A 26,741-nucleotide genomic window follows, 5' to 3' on the forward strand; every position below is an offset into this window, starting at 1 on the left:
TTTGAGTCACTGAACAAGCCAGAAGGATCTCAGCTGCCTCCTCAGTAGCATCGCATCTTCAGAACCTTTGTGTGAACTTGAGATTCACAAGGAGGCTGCAAGTCCTGACTGAGAACCCACTGTTACAGTAGTGGCTTCACAAGATCCTACACCTTGCATTGCCTGTGTTGGTTTGATGGTCCCAATACCACCTCTAGGAGGGCCTTCTGAAATCTTCTGGCACCTTTGAGTGCTTTTTCCTCATTCGCAGTTAACTTATTTCTGCATGGAGAAAATAGGTCATGATTCTAGTTATTGGTTTGCTTGATATTTTAGAAACTTCTAGTTAGAATAAGATAATGAAGGAATGATTTCTTTGACCTTATGGAGAAGTTCAAGCAGCTTTCATTTCCATCAAAGATTATATTGGGAAACATTAAGTATTTCTCTCAGATTTAAAAGCAAAAGTCAGACACTGAGAACCAGAAAAACTTTTAATTCTCAAATATTAACAACAATATAGTAGTTGTGTGTTTTGTAACTTCTTACGATAGAATAATGCAGCAAGGAAGAAAAGGAAATGAATAAAAGGCAGAGGCAGGTAGAAGAAGGGACAAGCACAGAAGGAAGAGACAAGGAGTCCTACAGAGGTGTTAGCCCTAGAAGATGAACTCTGTAGTAATCTGCTACACACAGAAGAGTGTGACAGACGCAGGCTTTCTCTGGTGAGATTCTAAGCCTTGGGCCTTTTGTGACTTCATCAGTTAAGGTGCTTGAAGTCACAATGTATTTTCACAGTGGAGGAGAACAGTGAAAGGGACGTCAATAGCTGGATGGCAGAGCTCTACCTGCATAGAAGAGGTACTCAAACATGGTGATGGGTGGACGATAAATGAAAGGATGAAATTAACTCAAGGGGAAGGATGTTGCCCATATGCATCATATACAAAGCCCACCACATGCACCTCTTAGCAAAATAATCATGAACATGAGATGAAGATTTGTAGGGGGCAGTGGGGATTGATAAGGATGGAAATGAGATAATAAAGGCTGGAAGTGACAGTAGTTAAAATGCATTTGTATATGTAGGAGATTGTCAAAACAAATTTAATTAATAAAAAACACCAACATTTATGCATAGGCTGTGACATTTCTGCTCTGGTTCCTCTTTTGACTCTTCCATTAATCATTCCATCAAACCTTTCCTCCCAAAGGGCAAAACAGAAGAGGAGGGGGAAATTAACTATGAGAGACAAGGTGAAATTTACAAAGACCTTGTTACGTGTTTAAAGGACAAATCACCAGTATTTTCAGAGAATATGTCTAAGCATGTAAGTTCTGATCATCCTTTTATATTACTTGACTACAGCGTTTTATAGCCTTCTCCATATTTTCATTGCTCTAAACTCAAAATGTATACCTGTTAAGTAATAATATCATATTCTTCCTTTTTAATTCTTACTTCTGGCGAACTCTAATATATTGTGTTCTACTAATTTACCTATTCTAGATGTTTCATATCAGTGGGATCACAGGATCTACTTAATATTTGTGTCTATATGAGAGAAATCATATCAAATACCAAAGGGTATTCGAGCCTTTATTTGGTTTATTTCACTTAGCATGTTGTCTCAAGGTTTATCATGTTTAGATTTGTGTTCCTCTTTATGGTTTCGTCTGATTTCATTTACATGTATGCTATATTATCCTTGCTTAATTTCCTGTAGCTGTGATAAAATACCACCACCAAAAGCAACTTAAAGGGGAATTGGTTTATTTTCACTCACAGTCCCATGTTACAGTCTGTCATTGCAAGGAAGACAGTAGATACTAGAGACAGTTGGTCACATCCACAGTCAAGAGCAGAGAGAGAACAAATTAATGCAGGCATGCTTTTAGTGCTTAGGTGGCTTTCTCCCCTGTCACACATTTCAGGATCTCCTGCTTAAGGAATGATGCCACCTACACTGCATGTCTTCCCACCTTAATGCAATCAAGATAATTCCCCACAAACAAGTCCACAAGTCATCCTAATCTAGACAATCCCTCATGTAGATTCTCTTTCCAGGTGACTGTAGATTGTGTCATGTTGATAATTAAAACTAACCAGTACACAAACATTTAGATGTATTAAACTGGGCTTTTTCTACCCTATGAACACCAGGCTACAAGAATCCATTTGAGTTTGTACTTCTTTGGATGGCCACCTGGAAGTGGACTTTCTGGGTCACATGATAATTTTATGTCATCCTTGGAGGGGACACCAAAGTTTTCCAAAGTAGCTGCAGCATTTTAGATTTTACAAGGAATACAACAACAGTAATGGCCAAGGAGTCCATTTTCTCCTTATCCTCTCCAGAATGTATTATACGTTGTTAGATAAAATCTTAGTTTGTTACTTGTGGACCTCTGAGATCTAGCCTCGGATTTTCTTTTATCTCATTCCACTACATCCTGGCTTGGCTTTCTGAAAACATTTATCTTTTAGATATTCCTGGTATCCTTACATTTTAAGCTTTCTTATGAAATTCTTTTATTTAACTTTGTTCTTTGATGATTTAATATATGTATATAGAGCATTCTATTTACTTTCACTGTGCTCTCTTTTTTCTCCCTTCCCACCTTTGACATCCCTCAACATCCTTCACCACACAGGTCCCTCTCTCATCTTCATATCTTTCTGGTTTGTCTTGTGACCTATTAATTTTAGCTCTCCAAGTAGCCACAGCTCGGAACTATGCACTGGATCCTGGTGGGATCACTACTTGGAACACAACTGAAGACTATGACTGTCCCTTCCTCAGAATCTATCAGTTGCCAGTAGTTCAATAGGGAGGGTCAGGACCCATGAGCACCTCCTGATCTATGATTGGTTGTTGACAGGCCCAGCTTTGTGTAGGTCCAGGAGTAGGTAACCCACTGCTGCTCTATGATCAGGTTTATAATGGCTGTGCTGTGCCCCGAAAGAGCATTTTCAGCCCTTCTGATCTCCTTGTCTCTTATTCGTTTTACTTCCTCTTCAGAAGAGTTCCCTGAGCCCTAGAAGGGTGGCATCAATGTTGTTTTGGAACATTGCTCTGTTCTCATTACTTTATAAAATTTGTCAACTGTTCCCTGAATTGTTGTTAGTATACTAACTTCTCTCAGTTTAGCTCATCAGCTATACTGAGTTGTGTCAATTGTTTTTGAAGAAGCTTTCTTTTTGTGTTTCTCTGTTTTCCAGAGAGACAGACCAAGAGGGAGTGGAGAAAGGAAAGAAAGTGCAGAAGAAAAGGAAAGAAGGGTGGGGAGAGGGAGAGATATTTCCAGAAACTGGCTTATACAGCTTTTGGAGACAAGCAAATCTGAAATTTGGAGGGAGATCAGTGTAGTAGGCTGGAGCACAGACAAACACAGACTCATGTCTGGAGCCCTAATCCCATGAGCCAGTGAGCTGGAGACTTGGGCAAGGATTTCTGTTTCCAGATCAGGGAGAGTTTCCTCTTTTGTATATCTTAGTCTTTCCTCTGTAGGCCTTCAACTTCCTTGATGAGGTAGACTCACATCACAGAGGGCAATTGGCTTAGAGTCATCTGATTCAAATAGCAATCCCTGCAAAAGTTATGAACACATAACTGGTACATAACAAAAGCATTAGGCACCTTGGTGCAACCAGGCAGACACAAACAGAACCATTAAAACTACTTCTGCTATTTTTCTGTCCCCCCTTACATGCTTTTAACAGTGTGAAAATGTCAGTGTCAGTCCCCTGACCCCACTTTCCAATGCCAACAGTGCTGTGTATGCTTGCACTACCATTCTCTCAACTGCCCATTATCACTAGAGATTTCTGTTTGGTTTGTTTCATGAGACAACATCTTACTGGGTAGGGCCAGATTTGAACTCAGGATTCTTCTCCCGAAGACTCTTAACTACCAGGATTACAGACATAAGCCATCATCTTATTCTAACTGAAGTATTTCATTCCAGGAGTCCCCTAGCATAGGATACTATTGGAGTGTCATCCATGGTAGTTCAAATTCTCCAGAAAATGCTAATCTAATGTTTGACCTGAGTATATAAGCTACTGTTGGTGGAGACTACTGGTGGGTTGGAGACATTCAAGAGTTAGGGATTCACTGAAGTGCCCTTGTTTTAGGCTCAGGCCTTACTTACCTTCATCTGTAACCTGGAACCCTGAATCTGAAGCATCTCTGGTTGTTTTCTGCCAACAAATATCACACATTTCCTGTAAGAAAATAGACGGAAAAAAAAAAAACGTGCTATCAGAGGGTTGGAATTAAGGCATAGGGTCCAGACACATCTCACAGAGAACTTGAGAGCCTCTCAAGAGTCAGTTCCCTTCTGCATCTGTAACCAGAGTTTCCCTAGGTTCAAGTGATCTCTTAGGTTTGCTTTTTGCACTGAAATCTTTTCTTTAGAGAGCCATTTACCATGTGTTGTTGAAGCTATTTTGATAGGTTTCATCCATCTTCATTAAAAATGGAGTTTTGTGGGGATTTTCAGATTAAGATTAGTAAGGGCCAAGTCTACCTTATTAGAATTAGAAATTCAATATGTACATTTTTATCATATGGTTAAAAATCCTTTATCAACATTTTTGTATAGTAAAATTCACAGATCTTGCATGTAAAATTGCATGATTTTGGACAGCTATCTGTGGAACACCCCAGACCAAGATAGAGAACATGCTCATCATTATTGAAAATGACCTCCATGTTGACTTTGGTTCTGTCTTTATCTATCAAGATGACCACCTCAGATTTCTGCCCTTATAGATTAGTTTTGCTTACTACTTCATTAATTAAAATGATATAATAAATTCCAGTTAGCTTGTTTTTGAGTTTCATCTATATTTGTATCTTAAGTTGGTTACTTTTATGAATGAATACTATTTCATTGTATGGACATACCATAGCTTGTTTTATCCACACACTTGTTGACAGGTTATTCCATGTTATGAGCTTTTGGTACAATGTTCTATGACTCGGGATGTCTGCACATCTGCTGTGATGAGCCGTCTTTCACTCCTACATTCATTTTAAGTCTCTTTTGTTTTGATCCATCTAGATAGACGTGTACCAATCTGAATCAGCCTTTCCAAGAGTCAGATGTTTCACTGAGTTTCTCTGGGTTTGACTTCTATTTTATTTCTATTCTTTAATCAACTTCCTTCCTTCTCTCCTCCCTCTCCTTTTCTTTTTCATTTTTGCTCTCTTTGGGATTGTTTTCCTTATTGAATTTCTTTCTTTTTATTCTGTGTTAAAGATACTTCATGTTTTACTTGGAATTATGGGTATAAATAGGTATACTAGTGTCTATATGTTCCCTAACAATAATCAGAAGAAACAATTTAATAGGCAAGCATCTGAAATCAGAATTCTTTGTTTTGGGGGTTTATCTTTTGTTTTGTTTTGAATATATATCAATAATAGCAGTATGTTATGCATCAATAGCAGCGACAGCTTTTCCAGATTCTGCAGTCATTTGAACAAAATTGTAGAGACATCCAGCACACTCCATTAAAAAAAAAAACAGCAAAAAAAGTAAAAAACAAATTCCCAGAAAACAGCACAGTTCTGTTACTCTTGTGGCACTTGGCACCATTTTTTTTAATTAGCTTCTCAATCATCATCTGGAAGGAAACCATTCTGAGCAACATCATTAAAAACAGCTCTGATAAAGCACGGTCACTACTATGTATCATAAAGCAGGTCCACATATGAGTGAGTACATATCATGTTTATCTTTTTGTGATTGGCTTACCTCACTCAGAATGGTTTCTTTGAGTTCCATCCATTCTCCTGCAAATTTCAAGATTCCATTGTTTTTTTTCTGCTGAGTAGTACTCCATTGTGTAAATGTACCACATTTTCTGTATCCATTCTTTGGTTGAGGAGCATCTAGGCTGCTTCCAGTTTCTGGCTATTACAAATAATGATGCTATGAACATGGTTGAACAGATGTTCTTGTTATATGAATGTGCTTCTTTTGGGTATATGCCTAGGAGTGGAATTGCTGGATCTTGTGGTAGACTCATTCCCATTTTCTGGAAGAGTCGCCATACTGATTTCCAAAGTGGCTGTACAAGTTGGCACTCCCACCAGCAGTGGAGGAGTGTTGCTCTTTCTCCTCATCCTCTCCAGCATAAACTGTCATTGGTGTTTTTGATTTTAGCCATTCTGACAGGAATAAGATGGTGTCTCAGAGTTGTTTTGATTTTCATTTCCCAGATGGCTAAGGATGTTGAACACTTTCTTATGTGTCTTTCAGCCATTTTAGATTCCTCTATTGAGAATTGTCTATTTAGTTCTGTACCCCATTTTTTAATTGGATTGTTTGGTGTTTTGGAGACTAGCTTCTTGAGTTCTTTGTATATTTTGGAGATCAGCCCTCTGTCAGATGTGGGGTTGGTGACTATCTTTTCCCAGTCTGTGGGCTGTCGTTTTGTCTTGCTGACTGTGTCCTTTGCCTTACAGAAGCTACTCAGTTTCAGGAGGTCCCATTTATTAATTGTTGATCTCAGTATCTGTGCTACTGGTGTTATGTTCAGGAAGCAGTCTCCTGTACCAATTAATTCGAGGGTATTTCCCACTTTATCTTCTAGTAGGTTCAGTGTGGCTGGGTTTATGTTGAGGTCTTTGATCCATTTTGACTTAAGTTTTGTGCAGGGCAAAAGGCTTGGGTCTATCTGTAGTCTTCTACATGTTTGCATCCAGTTATGCCAGCACCATTTGTTGAAGATGTTCTCTTTGTTCCAGCGTATTTATTTGGATTGTTTGTCAAAAATCAGGTGTTTGTAGGTGTGTGGGTTAATATCAGGGTTTTCAGCTCTATTCCATTGGTCTACCTGTCTATTTTTGTGCCAAAACCAAGCTGTTTTCAGGACTATAGCTCTGTAATAGAACTTAAAGTTAGGGATGGTAATGCCTCCAGGAGTTCCTCTATTGCACAGGGTTGTTTTGGCTATCCTGGGTCTTTTGTTTCTCCATATAAAGTTGAGAATTGTTCTTTCAAGGTCAGTGAAGAATTGTGTTGGGATTTTGATGGGGATTGCATTGAATCTGTGGATTGCTTTTGGCAAGATTGCCATTTTTACTATGTTGATCCTGCCTATCCAAGAGCATGGGAGATCTTTCCATTTTCAGGTATCTTCTTTAATTTCTTTCTTTAGAGACTCAAAATTATTACAGTACAGGTCTTTCACTTTTTTGGCTAGTGTTAGTCCAAGATATTTTATGTTGTTTGTGGCAATTGTAAAGGGTGATGCTTCTCTGATTTCTTTCTCTACCAATGTGTCATCTGTATATAGTAGGGCTACAGATTTTTTTGAGTTAATCTTGTATCCTGCCACTTGCTGAAGGTGTTTATCAGCTGTAGGAGTTCCATCCTTGAGTTTTTTGGGTCACTTATGTAGACTGTCATATCATCTGCAAATAGTGAGAGTTTGACTTCTTCCTTTCTGATTTGTATTCCCTTGATCTCCTTTTGTTGTCTTATTGCTCTAGCTAGAACTTCAAGGACAATATTGAAGAAATATGGAGAGAGTGGACAGCCTTGTCTTGTTCCTGATTTTAGAGGAATTGCATTGAGTTTCTCTCCATTTAATTTGATGTTGGCTGTCGGTTTGCTCTGTATTGCTTTTATTATGTTGAGGTATGTTCCTGTTATCCCTGATTTCTCCACACCTTTATCATGAAGGGGTATTGGATTTTGTCAAAGGCTTTTTCGGGATCTAGTGAGATGATCATGTGATTTTTTTCTTCAGTCTGTTTATTTGGTGGATAACATTAATGGATTTTTGTATATTGAACCATCCTTGCATCCCTGGGATGAAGCCTACTTGATCCGGGTGGATGATTTATCTGATGTGTTCTTGGATTCGATTTGCCAATATTTTATTGAGAATTTTTGCATCAATGTTCATGAGGGATATTGGTCTGTAGTTCTCTTTCTTAGTTGTGTCTTTGTGTGGCTTGGGTATCAAGGTTATTGAAGCCTCATAAAAAGAGTTTGGTAATGACCCTTCTGCTTCTATTGTGTGGAATACTTTGAGGAGAATTGGTATTAGCTGTACTTTGAATTTCTGGTAGAATTCTGCACTGAAGCCATCTGGCCCTGGGCTTTTTTTGGTTGGGAGACTTCTAATGACTGCTTCAATTTCATTAGAGGTTATAGGTCTATTTAAGTTGCTTATCTGTTCTTGATTTAATTTTGGTAAGTGAAATCTGTCCAGAAAATTGTCCATTTCCTTTAGATTTTCAAATTTTGAGGAATATAGGTTTCCAAATTATGATCTGATGAGTCTATGAATTTCCTCTGTGTCTGTTGTTATGTCCCATTTTTCATTCCTGATTTTATTAATTTGCTTGTTCACTATTTGTTGTTTGGTAGGTTTGGATAAAGGTTTGTCTATCTTGTTGATTTTCTCAAAGAACCAACTTTTTGTTATATTGATTCTTTGTATTGTTCTCCTAATTTCCATTTTATTGATTTCAGCCCTCAATTTGATTATTTCCTGGCATCTGCTCCTCCGGGGTGTATTGGCTTCTTTGTTTTCTAAAGCTTTCAGTTGTGCTGTTAATTCTCTAGTGTGATTATTCTCCTGTTTCTTCATGTGGGCATTTAGCACTATGAACTTTCCTCTTAGCACTGCTCTCAGAGTATCCCATAGGTTTGGATATGTTGTGTCTGCATTCTCAATGAATTCTAGGAAATATTTAATTTCTTTTTTTTATTTCTTCCTGGACCCATGAATTGTGCAATTGGGTGTTACTTAATTTCCATGAGTTTGTAGGTTTTCTGTGGTTCGTGTTGTTATTGAATTCTAATTTTAAAGCATGGTGGTCTGATAAGACACAGGGGGTTATTTCAATTTTTTTTTGTACTTATTGATGTTTGCTATGTTGCCAAGTATGTGTCAATTTTACAGAAGGTTCTATGTGGCGCTGAGAAGAAGGTAAATTGTTTTGTATTTGTGTGGAATGTTCTATAGATATCTGTTAAGTTCAATTGTGCCATAACATCTATTTGTTCTTCTGTTTCTTTGTTAAGTTTCTGTCTGGTGTTCCTATCTAATGGTGAGAGTGGGGTGTTGAAATCTCCCACTATAAATGTGTGAGGTTTTATGTGTGATTTGAGTTTTAGTAATGTTTCTTTTACAAACATGGATGCCTTTGTATTTGGGGCATAAATGTTCAGAACTGAGACTTCATCCTGATGGATTTCTCCTGTGATGAGTAGGAAATGACCTTCTTCATCTCTTTTGACTGATTTTAGTTTAAAGTCCAATTTATTGGATATTAGGATTGCTACCCCCACTTGTTTCTTGGGTCCATTTGATTGGAAGATCTTTCCCCAACCTTTAATTCTTAGGTACTGTCTGCCTTTGATGTTGAGTTGAGTTTCTTGTATACAGTAGAAGGAAGGATTCTGTCTTCTTATCCATTCTGCTAATCTGTGTCTTTTCATAGGCAAGTTAAGACCATTACTGTTGATGGATATTAATGACCATTGATTATTGTTCATTCTTGTTTGTTTTTGATTTGGTGATGGTGGAGAGATTATGTGTGGGATTCTGTCCCTTTTTCCTTTTGGCTGTTGGTAAGTTGGGATTATCTATTGCTTATGTTTTTCTGGTTGTAGTTAACTTCCCTGGGTTGCAGTTTTCCTTCCAGTACTTTTTGTAGGGCTGGATTGGTGGATATGTATTGTTTGAATCTGGTTTCGTCATGGAATATCTTGTTTTCTCCATCTATAATGATTGAAAGCTTTGCTGGGTATAGTAGTCTGGGCTGGCATGCATGGTCTCTTAGTGTAGGTAGAATATCTATCCAGGACCTTCTGGCTTTCAGAGTTTCCAAGGAAAAGTCAGGTGTGATTCTGATAGTTTTGCCTTTATAGGTTACTTGACCTTTTTCTTTTGCTGCTCTTAATATTTTCTCTTTGTTGTGTATGTTTGGTGTTTTGATTATTATGTGGCAAGGTGACCATTTTTTTTGGTTCAGTCTATTTGGTGTTCTGTAGGCTTCTTGTATTTTCATTGGTATGTCTTTCTTTAGGTTGGGAAAGTTTTCTTCTATGATTTTGTTGAATATGTTTTCTGTGCTTTTGAGTTGGATTTCTTCACCTTCTTCTATACCTACTATTCTTAGGTTTGGTCTTTTCACAGTATCCCATATTTCCTGGATATTTTGTGACAGGAATTTGTTGGACTTAAGATTTTCTTTGGTTGATGAATCTATTTCTGCTAGTGTGTCTTCAACTCCTGAGATTCTCTCTTCCATCTCTTGTATTCTGTTGGTTAGGCTTACATCTGTAGTTCCTGATCGTTTACCCAGCTTTTCTATTTCCAGTATTCCCTCAGATAGTGCTTTCTTTATTCTCTATTTCAGTTTTTAGGTCTTGAACTGTTTCTTGTATTTTTTGGTTTGTTTTTTCTTCAATTTCTTTAAGGGATTTTCTCATGTCCTCTTTGAGGTCCTCTATCATTTTCCTGAAGATGTTTTTAAGGTCATTCTCTTCTGATTCATCTGCATCGTGATGTTGAGGTCTTACTGGTGTATGGTTCCTAGTCTCTGGTGGTGTCATATTGGGTTTTCTGATGTTGGATGTGCTTTTACCTTGTCCTCTTCTCATCCTTTCTTCTGGTGGGTGTAGCAAGAGTTTCTTGTTCTCCTGATGGGTGTGGGACCAAGGTTCTCTTCTGGTAGATGCAAACAGATCCAATACTCTGATGTCGGTCCTCTTCTCATGGATGGAGGTGTCACTGTTACCCGGGCGTCAGCAGTGTTTGGGTGTGCCGGGACCCACCGGGCTGGCAGTTGGAGGCAGAGCTGTCACTGGGCCTAGGTGTGTTGGATCCCGCAGCAGCCAAACGCTGTCCAGAGATAACTCTGAGCAGTGATGACGAACAGGAGCCAGAAACAGCTCCTGGCCTACCTGGGCTGGTAGATGGAGGCTGGGCTGCCTCTGGGTGTTAGGTGTTCGAAACCCGCCTCCATCACCGCTGCAGAACTCGGTCGGGCACGCAGGTCACTTGTGATAGATGACTCTGAGCAGCAACGATCCCTTATTAAATTTCTTAAGTTGGAAACTTAGTTCATTGTTTTGAAGCCTTCTCCCTTTCTATTATTATTGGTGTTATTATTATTATTTGCTGTGAAACTCTTTAGAAGTAACATAAAACTGGTCCCTAAACCTTGATCTGTAATATTTTTATTCAGGTCAACATATCTGAGCATGTTTTTAAGATCATTCTTTTATCGATTTCTAGTTCAATTCTGGTGTATTAGGAAAAATATTCTCCATGATTTTAAAAGTCATGTTTTAATGCTCATTTTTATGGGCAGAATATGATGTCACTTGGTGATTTTTCCCTTGTACACTAAGAAGAGTATGCATCCTGGCGCTGGGCACTGTGTCCTACACATTTCAACTGAGTAAAGCTCATTAGGAAGCAGCTCTCCTATAGCCTCATTAATAAACATTAATCTATTTTCTTCCTGAGTACTGTGAAAGGAGTTTTGAAGATTTCTCTTTGGGGGCTTACCAACTTTCCTCATGGTTCTGTTCTTGTTTTCTGTATTGTGAAGTTCTCTTGGTGAATACATGTTGGGACTTGTGTTCTAACAAATGTCTTTTTAATTTACATTTTATCTGCCCCTCTTCATCTAAATATGTTTAGTTTTGGAGTCTATTTATGGGATTGTAAGCAGAAGACTTCTGCCTTCTGTTTTGTTGTCATTTGGTTGGTTTTGTTCTACTAAGTGTTCTGTTCCAAAAGCCTTTTCCTGTACCAATGAGTTCAAGCCTATTATCCACTTTCTCTTCTGTCAGGTTCAGTGTACCTGGTTTTATGTTGAGCTCTTTGATCTATTTGAAGTTGAGTTTTGTGTGGGGTGATAAAAATGGATTTATTTTAATTCTACTACATTTGCCATCCAATTTTACCAACACCATTTGTTGAACATGCTCTCTTTTTTTCCCCAGTGTGAATTTCTGCCTTCTTTATAAAAAAACATCAAGTGTCCATAGTTGTGTGAGTTTATGTATCTCAATTCAATTTCATTTATCAATGAAAGCTAACAGAAACATTATTAACCACTAAGCCATCTCTACAGGCCTAGAATATGGTTCCTATTTCTGGTTACATTCAAGATGCTTCTTTTATCCTTAACTTATGTAATTTTATGTTATATATCCCAGACAATACAGGGATGGAGTTTGGGATTTTTTCAAGAGGTGGGTGAGGAGTATGTAGGTCTATGCATGATACCCTAGAGCTGAGTTCAGAAACATATTGTTCCCTATGTGACTCTAACAAAGGCCTTGATCTTAAAGTTGCTCTTATTCAAATTGAGTTGCTAAGCAACAGCAGGTAGATGCAGCAGGTGAGATTTTCCTGGCTTTATCCAGCCCCCATCTTTATATGACACTAAGTAGTTCAGAAGTGATACCACTGTAACCATTACTCTTTTTATTCTAAATAAAGGAGCTTAGATTCAGTGAAGACCAACAAAAGGATTCTGACACTTATGATAAACCCAAGATAGAAGAAGTGCAATCATCTGTAACTAGTTCAGACAAGAGTAAAACAGAGAAGAGCCAGATCAGCTTTGGGAAAAGTCCTATGACCAAGAGATTGGAGCCAAGCTTAAACTGGAGAGCAACTGTTGATTATAAAGAGTACGTAGTTGTTTACATGGGTTTTCTGATGCATCTTCAGTCAATACATATTTGCCTAGTTTTTCCTGGAATTGTATGTCTTATTAGAAAATAATAGTGTGTGTTTCCCTGTTTTCCTGTTTGATTCCTTTTCCCTTCTTTGTATTTCACAAATGAAAAGATGTAGCAGTAACAGTGTTTGTGTTCCGACTACTATGATGGGAGAAGAAAAAAACAAAGGTCAATTTTTTTGTAGTAGGTGAGCAAGAAGAAGCAATATGAGAAAAAATTATGCTAAAATACATGGAGAAATAACATGGAACATGAAATGTAGTGGGTAAAGAGAATTTATGGTTACAGTTACATGAAGTTAATTCATTGGGAAAATTTCTGTAGCAATAGTGTAAGCAGAACTTTAACACTGTAAGAAGGATGGAGTCTCAACAATGTTAACAGTCCTATGTAAAATGAACACTGGGATACTGTCTTAGTTAGGGTTGCTATTGCTCTGATGAAAACACCATGACCAAACAGAACTTGGGGAGGAAGGGGTTTATTTTGCTCACAGTTTCATGTACCAGTTCATCATCAAAAGCAGTGAGATCAAGAACTCATACAGGACAGGAACCTGGAGGCAGGAGCTGATGCAGAAGCCATGGAGGGGTGCTGCTTATTGGCTTGCTCCTCATGCCTTGCACAGACTGCTTCTTAAAGAACCCGGGCTACCAGTCCAGGGCTGGCCCCACTGATGATGGGTTGGGCCTTCCCTCACCAGTCATTAATTAAAAAAAAAATGTCCCACAGGCTTGCCTGCTTACAGCCTAATCTTATGGAGACATTTTCTCAATTGAGGATCCATTTTCTCTAATGACTCTGGCTTGTTTCAAGGTGTCCTAAAATTATCCAGTACATAAACTAAACATAAGAAATAGAGTTAGTAAAGATTAAGAATTATAACTGGCCTGTGATGGTGTATACCTTTAATCCCAACACTTAGGAGGCTGAGGCAGGGGGATCTTTGTGAGTTACAGGCCAGCCTGGTCTATAGAACTAGTGCTAGGGCAGCCAAGACTACACAAAGAAACCTGTCATGAAAAACAAAACAACAAATAAGAAAAATTATTGTCATTCAAAGTCTGGGAAGATAGCTCAGTCAATAACATGCTTGCCTTGCAAGCCTGAGAACTTGAGTTCAATCCCCAGAACTCAAAACAAAAACAGAGCAGAGCAGACATAGTGCTGTATGAGTGTAATTCCACAGCTGGGGAAATGGGGATGGGTGGATCCCTGGAGTTTGCTGGCCAGCTAGCTTAGTCTACTTTGCTGTATTCTAGTCCTGTAAGAGACCCTGTTTCAAATAAAAGGTGACAGTGCTTGAGGAAAGTGTATTCAGACATGCACACATGTTCACTGCACATATGGAATACACACACACACACACACACACACACACACACACACACACACACAGTATGTGAGTATCATTGCTACTCAAATTCTAGGGCTGTCAGGAGTTCCTGGAGCAAATTCATCATGTTTCTGTTACTTTAACAAAATGCTCAGGTTATTTAACTTACAAAGAGAAATGGTTAATTATGGCTCATGGTTTTAGAAATTTCAGTCCAAAATCTGAAATTGGTTTTTTTTTGGGGGGGGGAATCTGGTAGGTGTGCTAGATGTCCACAGTGAAGAGCACATGGCAGAGAATGATTGCTTACCTTGGAGCCAGGAAACAGAGAAATAGAGTGGCCAGGTTCTTATTGGGTCGTACCCCAGTGACCTAAAGATCTCCCATTAGCTTCCTGTTCTAAAGATTCCAAATATCAGCATCTCAGATCAATTTTCTTCCACTTTCTTTTTCTTTTCCCTCTTTCACTCCCTCCCTCCTCCCTCCCTTGTCTTTCTTTCTTTTAAGGGAATCTCATGCTATAGCCTAGATTGCCTTCTAACCTGTGGTAGTCCTCCTACTTCAGCCTTCTGTGGCCATGAGATCTATGACTGGCTGGCTGGTGTCAAACTTTTATGGGTGTTCAGAGGCTACTCATGATACCAACTAGAGCAAGTGGTTCATAAAATGTAGCCAATAGGCTACAAATACCAGCCTGTATTTACTACCGTGTGTCATATTTACAGTTATATTCAATGCAACATGGTTGGTATAAGAACTGACTCCTGTTGGTCACACAAGAACCCTTCCTTTTGGGGATTCTGAGGATCAAGAGTGTGGTTTGTTCCAGCATTAGATACAGAGGCTCTCCAGGAGGAAGGCTCTGTGGGAAGACAAGAGGTCCTCACTTTTCTGATTTTCACTGGCTTCATTACACTTGACTCTACAGAAATACTTTGTGAAAAAACACATGCGAGTCTCTGCTGATGAGGAAGTAGATTTTAAAATATTGCCTTTGATTATGAATGTCTGTAATAAGTATTTAATGAGAGCTGAGTATGTGCTAAGGACCATGCTAAGCCTAGAAATTCCTGAATATCCAGGTGAGCCTCTATTGCAGTGTTGGCCAGTGATGGTAAGAAACTATAGTGCCTGTGACTGAGAGCAGTAAGCACTCTGAGGGAAAGGTTAGAATGATGTATTCACTCAGCATGGTAGCCTGTGAAGACCCTACTACTAGTTCCTAGTACATAGCTGGACAAAAGACTGCTGCTTATTTTATTGTTTTAAGATCAAGTCTGGCCAGGCATTGGTGGTGCACGCCTTTAATCCCAGCATTCAGGAGGCAGAGGCAGGTGGGTCTCTGTGAGTTCAAGGCCAGCCTGGTCTACAGAGTCAGTTCCAGGCCAGCCTCCAAAGCAATAGAGAGAGAGAGAGAGAGAGAGAGAGAGAGAGAGAGAGAGAGAGAGAGAGAGAGAGAGAGAGGAGAGAGGAGAGAGGAGAGAGGAGAGGAGAGGAGAGAGATGAAGTGAAGTCTGGAGCCCAGGGTGGCCTTGAACTTGGTCTCTGGAATGCTTAGATTACTAGTGTGTACCACCACAGCCAGCATAGCAAACAGCACAGCATTTCTTCCATAATAAAGCATATGGCTGTGCTTGGAGAACAAACAGGCATCTATAAGTGTGAGGCAAGGTTGGAATGTGCTAATCAATGTCAGGAAAGTGCATTGTTTGGGTTCACGAAAGTGCCCAGGCCATCTGTATGTACTTCGTCTTTTATGTTCTACTCACCAGCACAACGTACTAATACTCTGTTATTTATTTATTTATTTATTTAGCCACAAAAGCTCTGCAAAGGATAGCCAAGAGGAAAAACAAGGAAAAGCTGAAAAGTCATCAACGTCTGTTTCCTCGGGCCGTGCACAGTTACTCCGGTAAGTTTCAGTTGGTAAGGCCATGTCCTTATAGCCACCCACACAGAATGGCCAATTGCCATGCTGGTTACAGGACTGCTTAGTACTGTATAAGGGCCCCAGGTACTTAACCTACAGATAGTTACTAGTGATGTCAGTAAAAGTGAGGGTTCCAGGTTGCTTTAAATATATCCCAGGATATATTTCTATTATAGTATATTCTTCTAATACCAGGAGTGCTCACTACTTACTGACTCTAAAGAGATACATCTAAGGCCAGCCATGAACATCGGGTGTGATTTTCAGTTTAATGAAGAAACAAGATAATGAGGATTGGCCATTTGTGTTTGAGAGTTTTAGAGCAGTGGCAGGACGAAGGGGAGAGATTCTCATAGAAACATTTGTACACCCGGGTTAAAATAGTCCTTAAGACCCTGAACTACACTGATGGTAGCTTTACCTTTTGGTTCATTATAATACATTTATTCAGTGTGTTTAAGAACTTCTAAAGCTTTTTACTTTGAAATAATTATAGACTCCTAGGAAACTGCAAAGGTAGTGTACTCAGTATGCTGCACCCAGTTTCCTCTAGTGACAACACAGGACAGTCACAATACCAGGATATGAACATTGCTTTAGTGTGTATGTCAATTACCCATGCATGATAGGGTCAATTTACCCCATACTGTAATGAACAGAGCAATCGGAACACAGAACTTCAGTACCATGTGGGACTCCCTAGTGTTACCCCACTACAGTCACATCTATTCCTTTGTTTCTAACTCCAGCCAACTGTTGGTCTGTTTTCCAGGGTAATAGGAAGCATTTAAGGCTTGAGTGCCATTTCAAACACTGCTTTCTGTTTATCTCCACTGTTTTCACCCTTGCCCCCTCTTTCTGTGGATTACTTAAGCATTTTGATTTGTCAGTGACCATTTTGGATGCATTTCTTTTTTTATAGCTCTGCATTACCTTTGCTCCGTGAGAGAGAGAGAGAGAGAGAGAGAGAGAGAGAGAGAGAGAGAGAGAGAGAGAGAGAGGACTAAATACAATTTGCCACTGATGGCTTTTAGCAGACATGTAGAAACCTTGCCTTCCTTCTGAGGCCCACAAGGTGTTGGTGTCATCTGCTGATAGTATGCCAGTTGTTATACTACTGTTACAGCCCCAGTCACGCTGTAGCTTACACTGTGAACTTATTGTTGTTCTTAGCAAGAGTGGTGAGAAGGTTGAGGAGACTGCTAGTGAGAGCTCCTCAGAGAGTGAGGAGGATGAAGAGCCTCCAGACCACCGGCAAGAAGCCAATGCTGACCTGCCATCGGAATACTGGCAGATTCAGAAGCTGGTGAAATATTTAAAGGTAAGAAAAACCTTCCATGCTATGTTTACAGTAGTCAGTGGAAACTCATTTCTAAGCACGTGTGCTTTCCTTCCAAGTTTACAATGTGCCTCTTAAGTAAGAGCAGTGTGCACTGTGGTTGTCACTTGAATAGACACAGGAGAAGTGTTCTTATTGTTCTGATGAGTCAAGCTTAGACCTCAGGAAGCATGACCTGACTGGGACCAGTTCTCCCCCAGTGAGTATGGGAGGGATGTTGGGGATGGGCGTGGTCAACAGCAGGTATTGACTTAGTCTGTGCTTTATGATTTTCGTTTGGTGTGGTAGAAAGAGCATGACACTCTGAAGCTTGATCTAACTTAACTTCTAACCTGTATTACTGGCTAGTGGGTGGCTATTGCAGAGTTGTGGTATAAGCCTTAAAAATCCTTAACTTGTGCAAAGAAATGGATGATACCACAAGAATTCCCCAGATTGAGAACCACAGTTGGAACCTGTATCATAGTATGTCATGCAATGTAGGTGCTGATGGTATGCCCTGGCCCATTTACATCCCTCTCCAGTCAAATGACATGAAAATACCTTACACAATGACCAGTCCTTAAGGGGTATATAAATATTTGAATTGAAAAAAAGTTTTTCTGAATCCCAAATACCCAGAAGAATTAGTGATGACACTGAAATATATTTTAATTCTCCCTTGGGAATCCTGGTTCTCAGTCTCCTCTGATGTGAATAGCGATAATGTTACTGGTTAGAGAGAATTCATTTAACAGGCCGGAGCAGGATGCCCTGATAGTCAAAGGCAAAGGCAGGCATCTCTAGGCACCGGGCAGGGCAGGTCCACATCAGAACAGCAGCAACCACAGTCTCAGTAGCTTTGTCTGTGTCTGATTTTCTGTTCTGAATGTGGATCTACTGCTAATCTGACTCATTCTTGTAAAAGTAAGTACTGATGGGCTGGAGAGATGGCTCAGCCAGTAACGTGCTTTTGTGCAAGCATGAGGCTACACATTTGGAGCTGCAGAGCCTATGAAAAGGCCAGACATGGTCACACAGATCTGTAATCTGGGGCAGTGGTGGAGACAAGCAGATCTCAGGGGCTTGTTAACCAATCAATGAGTTGAGCCCATCTCACAAGGTGGAGGTCGAGAGAGGAAAACAGTAAATGGTCCCACCCAGCTGTAAGCCTGTGGCTTCAAAAATAATTGGCCTGGCAAAGTGACCCCAGTGGAACAATAATGGCACATTTTACTTGGTGCTAACAAATAACAGTATAATTATACTTAAGACCTGGAAAATAGGAAGGAATTCATGCTGGTTGTATAAACCCAGGCAACTACCAATGGCTGTAAAGGTCATAGACCCTAGAGGAGAACTTACTACTGCCATTTTCCTTAGATAATATATATTTCTAACTGTATCCTAAATTATGATTCTTATACTCACAGTAAGGGTAGTTTTTGCTTCTCATCAAAGAAGCTTCTTTTGCAGCAGAGATCCACAGCCGGCCATAATACAGAAAATAAGTGACCATGGGTGCCCATTCCCTCTTGGTATATCTATAATGCAACCTAAGGCTTAGGGAAAATTGTAGAAGATGAGACAGAAAGATTGTAAGAGCCAGGAAACCAGGACACTTGGTTTAAATATATATAATATATATATATATTAATTATTTAATAATACATATATATTTTAAGCCTCCACACATATATACAAATACCACACACACAACCCAAGTAACATTTGTTATCACTTATCATTGTCTACTTACAGTATTAATATATTTCATGCTATAATTTATTCTTTGTAATGTAACAAGATAAATGCAAAGAGGGTAAGTGTGTTGAAACACATTCTGCCTTGAAAACTTGAGCCTAAATCAGCAAAATAATTTAAAATCTAATTACTTGAATCGAATTTTAATGGCTAAATGAAAATTAAGGCTAGCAGATAAAATATTTTACCATTTTTACCTGACTATATTCAAAGCTATACTACTTAAAATATCATGATACTACTATAAGGGCAAACACAGTGACCAAGAGAACAGACTAGAGCCAGGTAAAGACTCACAATGGAGAAAGATCATCTCTAGTCACTTGTATTGGGAAACTGAAGATACATGCAAAAGAATGAAATTAGAGACTGGGCATGTATCTCAGTGAGAAAAGAGCTTGCTGCACAGGCTGAGAACTGGAGCCCAGGTAAATGGACGGAGCTGGAAATAATCATTCTGAGTGAGGCAACATAGACCCAGAAAGACCAATGCTGCATGCTCTCTCTCATATGCGGATGCTAACTTTGAATCTTAGATAAGTATGTGTAAATTGGAGTACTCACAGAAGGCAGTAAACCAGTAAGGAGACATGCGGCAGGGGTGGGGAGATTTCCTGGGAATGGGGATAGCATTTAGGTGAAGAAAAACCTTCCATGCTATGTTTACAGTAGTCAGTGGAAACTCATTTCTAAGCACGTGTGCTTTCCTTCCAAGTTTACAATGTGCCTCTTAAGTAAGAGCAGTGTGCACTGTGGTTGTCACTTGAATAGACTGGGACAAGAAAGGGGAATAATAGAAACGAAGGGTTAAATGAGGTAGGAGGTGGCAGAGCAGAGCCGGGGAGAGAAGGGAGTACAGAAGGGATAATTAATACTGAAGACCTCTGAAACTCCATATGGATCCCACTTTAGGATCCTCCCAAGATGTAGACATATGTAAAAGGAGTTGAAATGGAATTAGTTTATGAGGGAGGAGAAAATGCCTCTCCCATACATTGCAGTACTATGGTACAAGTTTCAAGGTGTTGGTCAGTGAGGTCCCAAGGACACCCCTCCTGCAACATTACAGGCTATTTCCATTGCTCTTGGTTATTCTAGAACTTGATGATAACATCCTATTACTGAAAACACCATATACTTGAGTTGTAGAACATGAAAAAAAATCAAGCTGGTACTGATCTGGAAGCTTCATCCCTATTGTCTAACTTTCATGGTTTTGAAACTTTCTACGAATACTACCAGGGAAGAATAGTCATCAACTCTGAACCCCATGAACTACAATAATGATTGGCCTGGCAAGATATGTCACTGGCTCAATAATGGCACAAGTGTTATAGGAGTAACCAAACACTTTCTAATTGGATTTAAGATCTTCTCCACCAGAGGAAATTTGTGCCTAGAACCACTGACAGGATCAAAAATCCATGGTTGGAGAGGTCATAGGTGTTAAGTAGGACCTAATACTAATATTCTGCTAAATAGACATAGTATTAAACTTCCCCCTAAGTTCCTGTCTTTATATCCATAGATTAGTGAATCTCAGCCTTCATCAGAGAAACTTCTTTTTGAAGCAGATGGTGATTAAAAGAAACAAAAACCCAGAGCTGTCCAATATGCACAGAATAAGTTACTATGGAGTGCTCATGTCTAAATAGGAAACCTGTATCACACATCCTCCCTACGAGGCTCAAGGGTGCTCAAAAAGATTGGGTGTAAAGATTGCAAGAACCAGAGACAGTGGATCAATGCAGTGGAACAATATTTGTCAGACATGGGAGGGCTATTGAACTTGCGTTCACAGCATCTGTGACTTCCTGAACAAAACCATGCCAGCAAAAATCCCTCTGTGGGTGGGGGAGAGCCTCATGAAGGCCTACCCCCAGCAATTGACAATTGATGGCTGCGGGAAAAGAGTCCATTTTCTTCACTGACGTTCTCCTAAGACATTATCTGTGCTCTAGTGATGGCTCTGAACATAATGGCTGCATTAAGTAGACTCCTTGGTTTGTTTGCTTGCTTTGTTTTTAAGAGTATGTGAATTTGGGAAGGCATTGAGGGAGGATAGGAATGAATTGAAAATGAAGGAATGGTAGAGGTTGATCAAAACACATTCTAGGCATATATGAAATTCTCAAACAATTAAAAAGACACCCTATGTTAACCTCTAGCCTCCACATGCATGTTCACAGGAGTATGCACAAATATGTATACTCATGTTCATGTAAACAAAAGAATACATGCAAAGACCACATAAATATACACATGCTAAAGATAAAAGAATGATATGGGACTCTTCTTTCACACCACATACAAAAATAACTGAAAATGGAACCCCTGACATTGTAAGGCTTCTAGAGAGAAGGCAAGCTGTTCTCTTAGATAATGGCTTGGGCAAAGATTCCTTTGTTTAGATTTTCTTTTCTACTTTTAAAATTTCATTTTACATTCCAACCACAGTTTTCCCTCCCACCCCTCCTCTTATCTCCCCACCTCCCTCCTATCCCACCCCTATCCACTTGTCCTACAGGGTAAGTCCTCCCATGTGGAGTCAACAGAGCCTGGCACGTTAAGTTAACGTAGGAATATAGGGGAAAATGCTGTCCACACCCACTTGGGGGCTGGCACAGATGACAGGGACGCACGAATGTGGGTTTCTCCCCCCCTGGTTGTACAGGACTTTCCTAATAAACCACCTGTTTTTCAAACTAGTTCTGACTCCATTGCAATCCGCATCAATTACGTTCCACATTAGCTGGTAATCCTAGTCATTGGCCAGCAGCATTGTACCTAATATTCATCTCTGTGTGTTATTTTGGGCACCCATGTGGCAAGGGGGCTCAGGCAGCTGACAGAAAGATTTATCATTACAAACAGGACCAAGCCCTCCCACCCCCCCACTAAGATTGGGCATGGTATCCCACCATAGGGAGTGGGCTCCAAAATGCTAGCTCATGCACCAGGGAAAGATTCTGGTCCTTTGGTAAGGGACCCCTCAGACAAACCAAGTTGCACAACTGTCTCCCCACACGCAGAGGGCCTAGTTCAGTCCCATGGAGGCTCCACAGCTGTTGGTTCAGAGTTCATGAGTTCCTCTGAGCTTGGTTCATCTGTCTCTGTAGACTCCCAGAAATAGTGGAGATTCATCCAGAAACTGATGGAACCAGATGTAGAGATCTACAACCAAGCACAAAGCAGAGCTCTGGGAATCCAGTTGAAGAGAGAGAAGAGGGAATATATGAGCAAGGGAGGTCAAGATCACAACAGCAAAAGTTTCTTAAACATAACTTCAAGAGCATAAGTGTGAGAGAGGGAGAGAGGAGAGAAAGAAATAAATGGAATTGAGGCAATATAAGAGTGAGACAATATTCCATAGCTTGGGGAGGAAATGTTTTCAAACCATGTGTCTGATGAGGGGCTAATACACAAAATATACAAAGAACTCAACTTAATTGCAAGAAAACAATCCAGTTAATAAATAGACAAAGGACCTAACCATGGTCAAGACACATGAAAAAATTCTTATCATCACTAAGCATCAGGGAGATGAAAATCAAAGCCACGAGATATCCCCTCCTACCTTCCTTAGCGACAGTTGTCAGAAAGTGAAAAGATAATGAGCACTGATGAGTGTGTGGAGAAAAGAGAACCCCTGCACATGGTTGGTGGTATGTAGACTAATACAGTGACTGCAGAAAACCAAATGGAGGTTATTGAGAAACTGAAATATAAATGTGGCCCAATTATCCTACTCTAGGGCATATGTAATGGCTAGTCTTTGTTGTCACCTTGACACACCTGGTAAGAGGGGACCTCTAATGAATTGCTTCCATCTCACTGTGTGTCTGTGGGGCGTTTTCTTGATTGCTAATTGGTGAAGGAGGGCTCAGCTTACTGTGGCTAGTGCCATTCCAGGGCAGGAGGGCCTGGACTATATGAGAAAGGAAGTGGAACGTGAGCCTGGAGGCAAGCCCACAAACAGTATTCCTCTATTATTATGGTTCTTGCTACTTAAAAACATGGGAATAAAATATTAGGGAAAAATGGAATACCTTATGATTTGAGGAGTTTCTGAGAATTTCTATAAATTCCATTTTTTAAAAATGTTCCCAGTCTTGAAGATTCTTGTTTGTTGGGCATTTGAAAGCACTAGTGTAACACAGATGGGAGCATGGCACACACAGCACAGGACGCATTCCCAGGATTGTATCTGCTCCTTGACCCAGCCACAGAGCTGCTCAAGCCATCCTTCACTTGTGTGGGGGAAGCAGAGTCTCAATTAGTAGCCTAGACTGGCCTTGTATTTAAGAACATCCTGCCTGTATCTCCTGAATGCTGGGATTACAGGCTTCAGTGGCCACGTCTGACACCTTAACTCTTAGTGCATCCGGCAGGGAAAAAACTGGCGTCAGTGAACATTGAAACCCAGAAGTCTAAAGTGGCCATCTTGAGTATAACTGGCCATTCAGGTTTGGGCATGGCCCTTTGGGAGAAAAGTAGGAGAGCCTTGATGTTTTCTCAGAGTCCATTGTCTTTTTTGAGTGAGTAAATGAAGAGTCAAAGGGGGAAGAAATGTGAGAACATCCAAGAGGTAGGGCAATGGGGTAGACAGAAGCATGGTTTTTGATGTTGGAAAGATGTCAGTGGGAACCCTACTGACCAGTTCAGCAGCTTCAGGTGATACAACTTTTCTCAGCTTCAACTTCCTCATTGGTAAAGAAGGGGAAAGTGTTGGAACGTCAGGATCAAAATGTGTGTGAAATGCAGCACAGTACATCCCAAGCGCTCAGCACAGAGTCCTCAGTAACTGCTGACAGTGATAATTATACCATAGACCATAGAAGCTGAATGATGTGGAGTCTCGCTTACTTGCTCAGGTGGCCCTCAAGTTTTGCTTTAAAATTTCTAGCAAAACAATAAAAAGAGGAAAATACAGTGAGTTAATATAGTGAAGGATAGACTTACCATTATTAAATAAAAAGAAGTCAGTTGCCAATGATACTGGTGCTGAGAACTGGAAGAATTTTAGCCCTTAGGGTCGAATGGGAAGGCACAGAGCAAGTGAGCACATGGCATCCCAGTTGGCATCCTGCTAGGACCATAGCCAAGAGTCTCCTAATAGCCTGGTTATAGAATGTTACCTTGAGTTATTCTGCTACTTAGGATAAATCCACATAGTTTGGGGGCCAAATGGGGATGTGCTGTTTCTGTCCCAGAACAGCTAAGGAAAACATTTATTGATGAAGTGCTACTTAGGCTCACACAAGTTATTCATCAGGAAATCATGTGCAAATGTGATACTTTTGGCCAGACACTAAATTGCTTGGAATTCTTATAGCTCCCACAGGTAAATACTCTTAACATAGCCAATAAGAGGAAAAGTAGATCTACAAATGACTTCAAGGTTTTTGACACAGGTAGCTGCTTTATACAGAGACACAAAAGGATATTAAAAAGTCTCTGAAATGCAAAATTGGATGCCTCTAGGTAATCTCAAAATAAATACACATGACATTTTAATTTATAAAATTATGGCTCCAATGTAGGCTTCAGCTAGCAGAGAAATGGTAATGTTGACCTGACTTTCTCCCTACCATTTTCCAAGGATAGAATGTCTGCGCTGTTGAAAAAAAATTGATGAGCTCATTAATATTGAAACAGGTCAATGAACTGTAGCTTATTATTTATCCAGCACTCTGAGCTCAGATCCTGGCACATAAGAAAAGGGAGTTGATATTGAAATATTAGGCTTTAGCCTATACTCACTTCAGCTTGAAAAAGTTTACACACACACACACACACACACACACACACACACACACACACACACTTCTTTTCTTCTAGGATTTTAGAACACAATTTTATTTTTTTAAATTAAGGATTACACTCCATTTTTTTTCACTCAGCCACCTTCCAACTTCATTTGTCCCACTAGCTGCTGAGTCTATACAATTCTCCCACTCAAGTACTAAGCAAGCTGACTTGCTTAGCTCCTGAAATCACACATGTTCAGGGTAGTATGGCTATAGACCGAAATCTAATTCTAAATGAAGTGCTGCACTCCTTGCCAGCCCCTCCCCCTACTGATAAGTACCTGCATTCTGCATTTGCTGCCATGATGTCTCAGGTTGTCCAACTTCTCAGCTGCTGCTTCAGGAGAGAGGTGCTATTTAATTCATTTCTTTATCTGCAGCCTCTCTTGCCAAGGATCATTAGTTTGATCCTTGAACTCCTGCCTAAATGGTGCAAAGGAGGCTGAGGTTACTTGGTGCAGTGCTCTTCTGTCCTAACTCTTGGCCCCTTGAAAGCAGTTCATCTTGCCTTTGAGTCAGAGTCCCTTCAGTGGACAGCTCACCCCACTGGCGTGACCCCCCACCTTCTTTTAGCTCCCCTTTTCCTTAGAGATACACTTTTTTTTAAATACTGCTGGCCAGGAGTGGCTTTAAAATCTTGCCAGAAAAAGACTTTGCTTTTGATGATTTCCAATACTTAGAGGCAATGGTTTCTTAATGTCTGTGCAGGACAGTTCTTCTGAGTCCCTAACATCATGGTGATAATTCATTCACCTCTAAACCTGGTATATGGAACAACTCCAGAAATAAGAGAAGGAATTGTTTGGAAAAGAGGGTTTATCATTCACAAGGGCGGTTGCAAATTGATATAGACGGATAGTCTCTGGTAAAGCCAGGTGGAGCATAAGGAGGTAGAAATACACATGCTTGGCTTTCAAACACATTGATGGCCTTAAACTGAAGAATGAATGAATTCACCCAAGGATAAAATGCTGTGAGAATCCATTTCTATATGGATTCTGTCCAGAATTTAGCTCTAAATGGGAGAGAAAACCAAGGCGATGAGGTTGATGCTAAGCTCATGGCTGGTCCTTCGGTAATTTGGAGGGGTTTCTGTGGCATCTGGGATCATGTTTCTCTCACCTGTTGGCATTTCCTGGGAGTGTTGCCTGGGGAGGACATGTCTGCATCACCCTGGCTTCAGCTCTAGGCTTGGTAAGGTGATGTGAAGAAGCAAAGTTGGAGACACTGAAGTGTTGTGCTCAGTGGGTCTGACCCTTGCATGCTTATATAACAGTAGAGGAACACAGGGTGAGTTCCTAGGGCCAGATGCCCATCTTCCCTGAAGAGTTCTGCTAGGAGAGTGGGCAGGGGGATGGCAAAAGCATTAGTTTAGAAAACAATAGCAAGTGGAGGGAAAATGGGGCTGAGTGGAAAGGAACGGGCCAATGACAAGGGGTTGCACTGGAGGAGAGGGAATCTTCAGCACCATACACAGGAAGACCATTCTCCACCATCAGATTCATACAACACCCATGTCCATTTCATGTCACATGATCCATGGGCCATGGCAGTCACTCCTCTGTTCAGTTCCATAGCCACACATTTAGAATTTAAGACCATGGAAAATAAAGGTGCCTGGAAGTCCCCTAGGTTACTAGGGAGGAGAACTGAATTCAGAGTGACATCTATAAGACATTCATATCAGAAAGGCAATAGCTTCAAGAAAGGCACCCAGAACTCACTAATGGGGGCATTCTTGGCAACAGATGTGCTTCCATTTTGAAATCTTTGTTGAAGATGCTTTATTGGGGCTCTGTTACACACACACACACACACACACACACACACACACACACCTTAACTAGTTAACAGGTTCTGAGTGGT

At 40.2% G+C, this 26,741-nt stretch overlaps 1 protein-coding gene across 1 annotated transcript in view; it reads left to right on the plus strand.

The window, feature by feature from the left end:
* Positions 1-26,741, plus strand: part of Armc4 (armadillo repeat containing 4) — a 154,095-nt gene that overhangs the window by 13,717 nt on the left and 113,637 nt on the right. Inside the window, exons 6-10 of the mRNA XM_035441473.1 lie at positions 1,194-1,310; positions 12,473-12,666; positions 13,191-13,196; positions 15,879-15,965; positions 17,157-17,304. Of these exons, the coding sequence (XP_035297364.1) occupies positions 1,194-1,310; positions 12,473-12,666; positions 13,191-13,196; positions 15,879-15,965; positions 17,157-17,304 (552 nt within the window). The remainder of the gene's footprint in view (positions 1-1,193; positions 1,311-12,472; positions 12,667-13,190; positions 13,197-15,878; positions 15,966-17,156; positions 17,305-26,741) is intronic.

This window comes from Cricetulus griseus, chromosome 3 (genome assembly GCF_003668045.3).
Source record: "Cricetulus griseus strain 17A/GY chromosome 3, alternate assembly CriGri-PICRH-1.0, whole genome shotgun sequence".
Classification (NCBI taxonomy): Eukaryota; Metazoa; Chordata; class Mammalia; order Rodentia; family Cricetidae; genus Cricetulus; species Cricetulus griseus.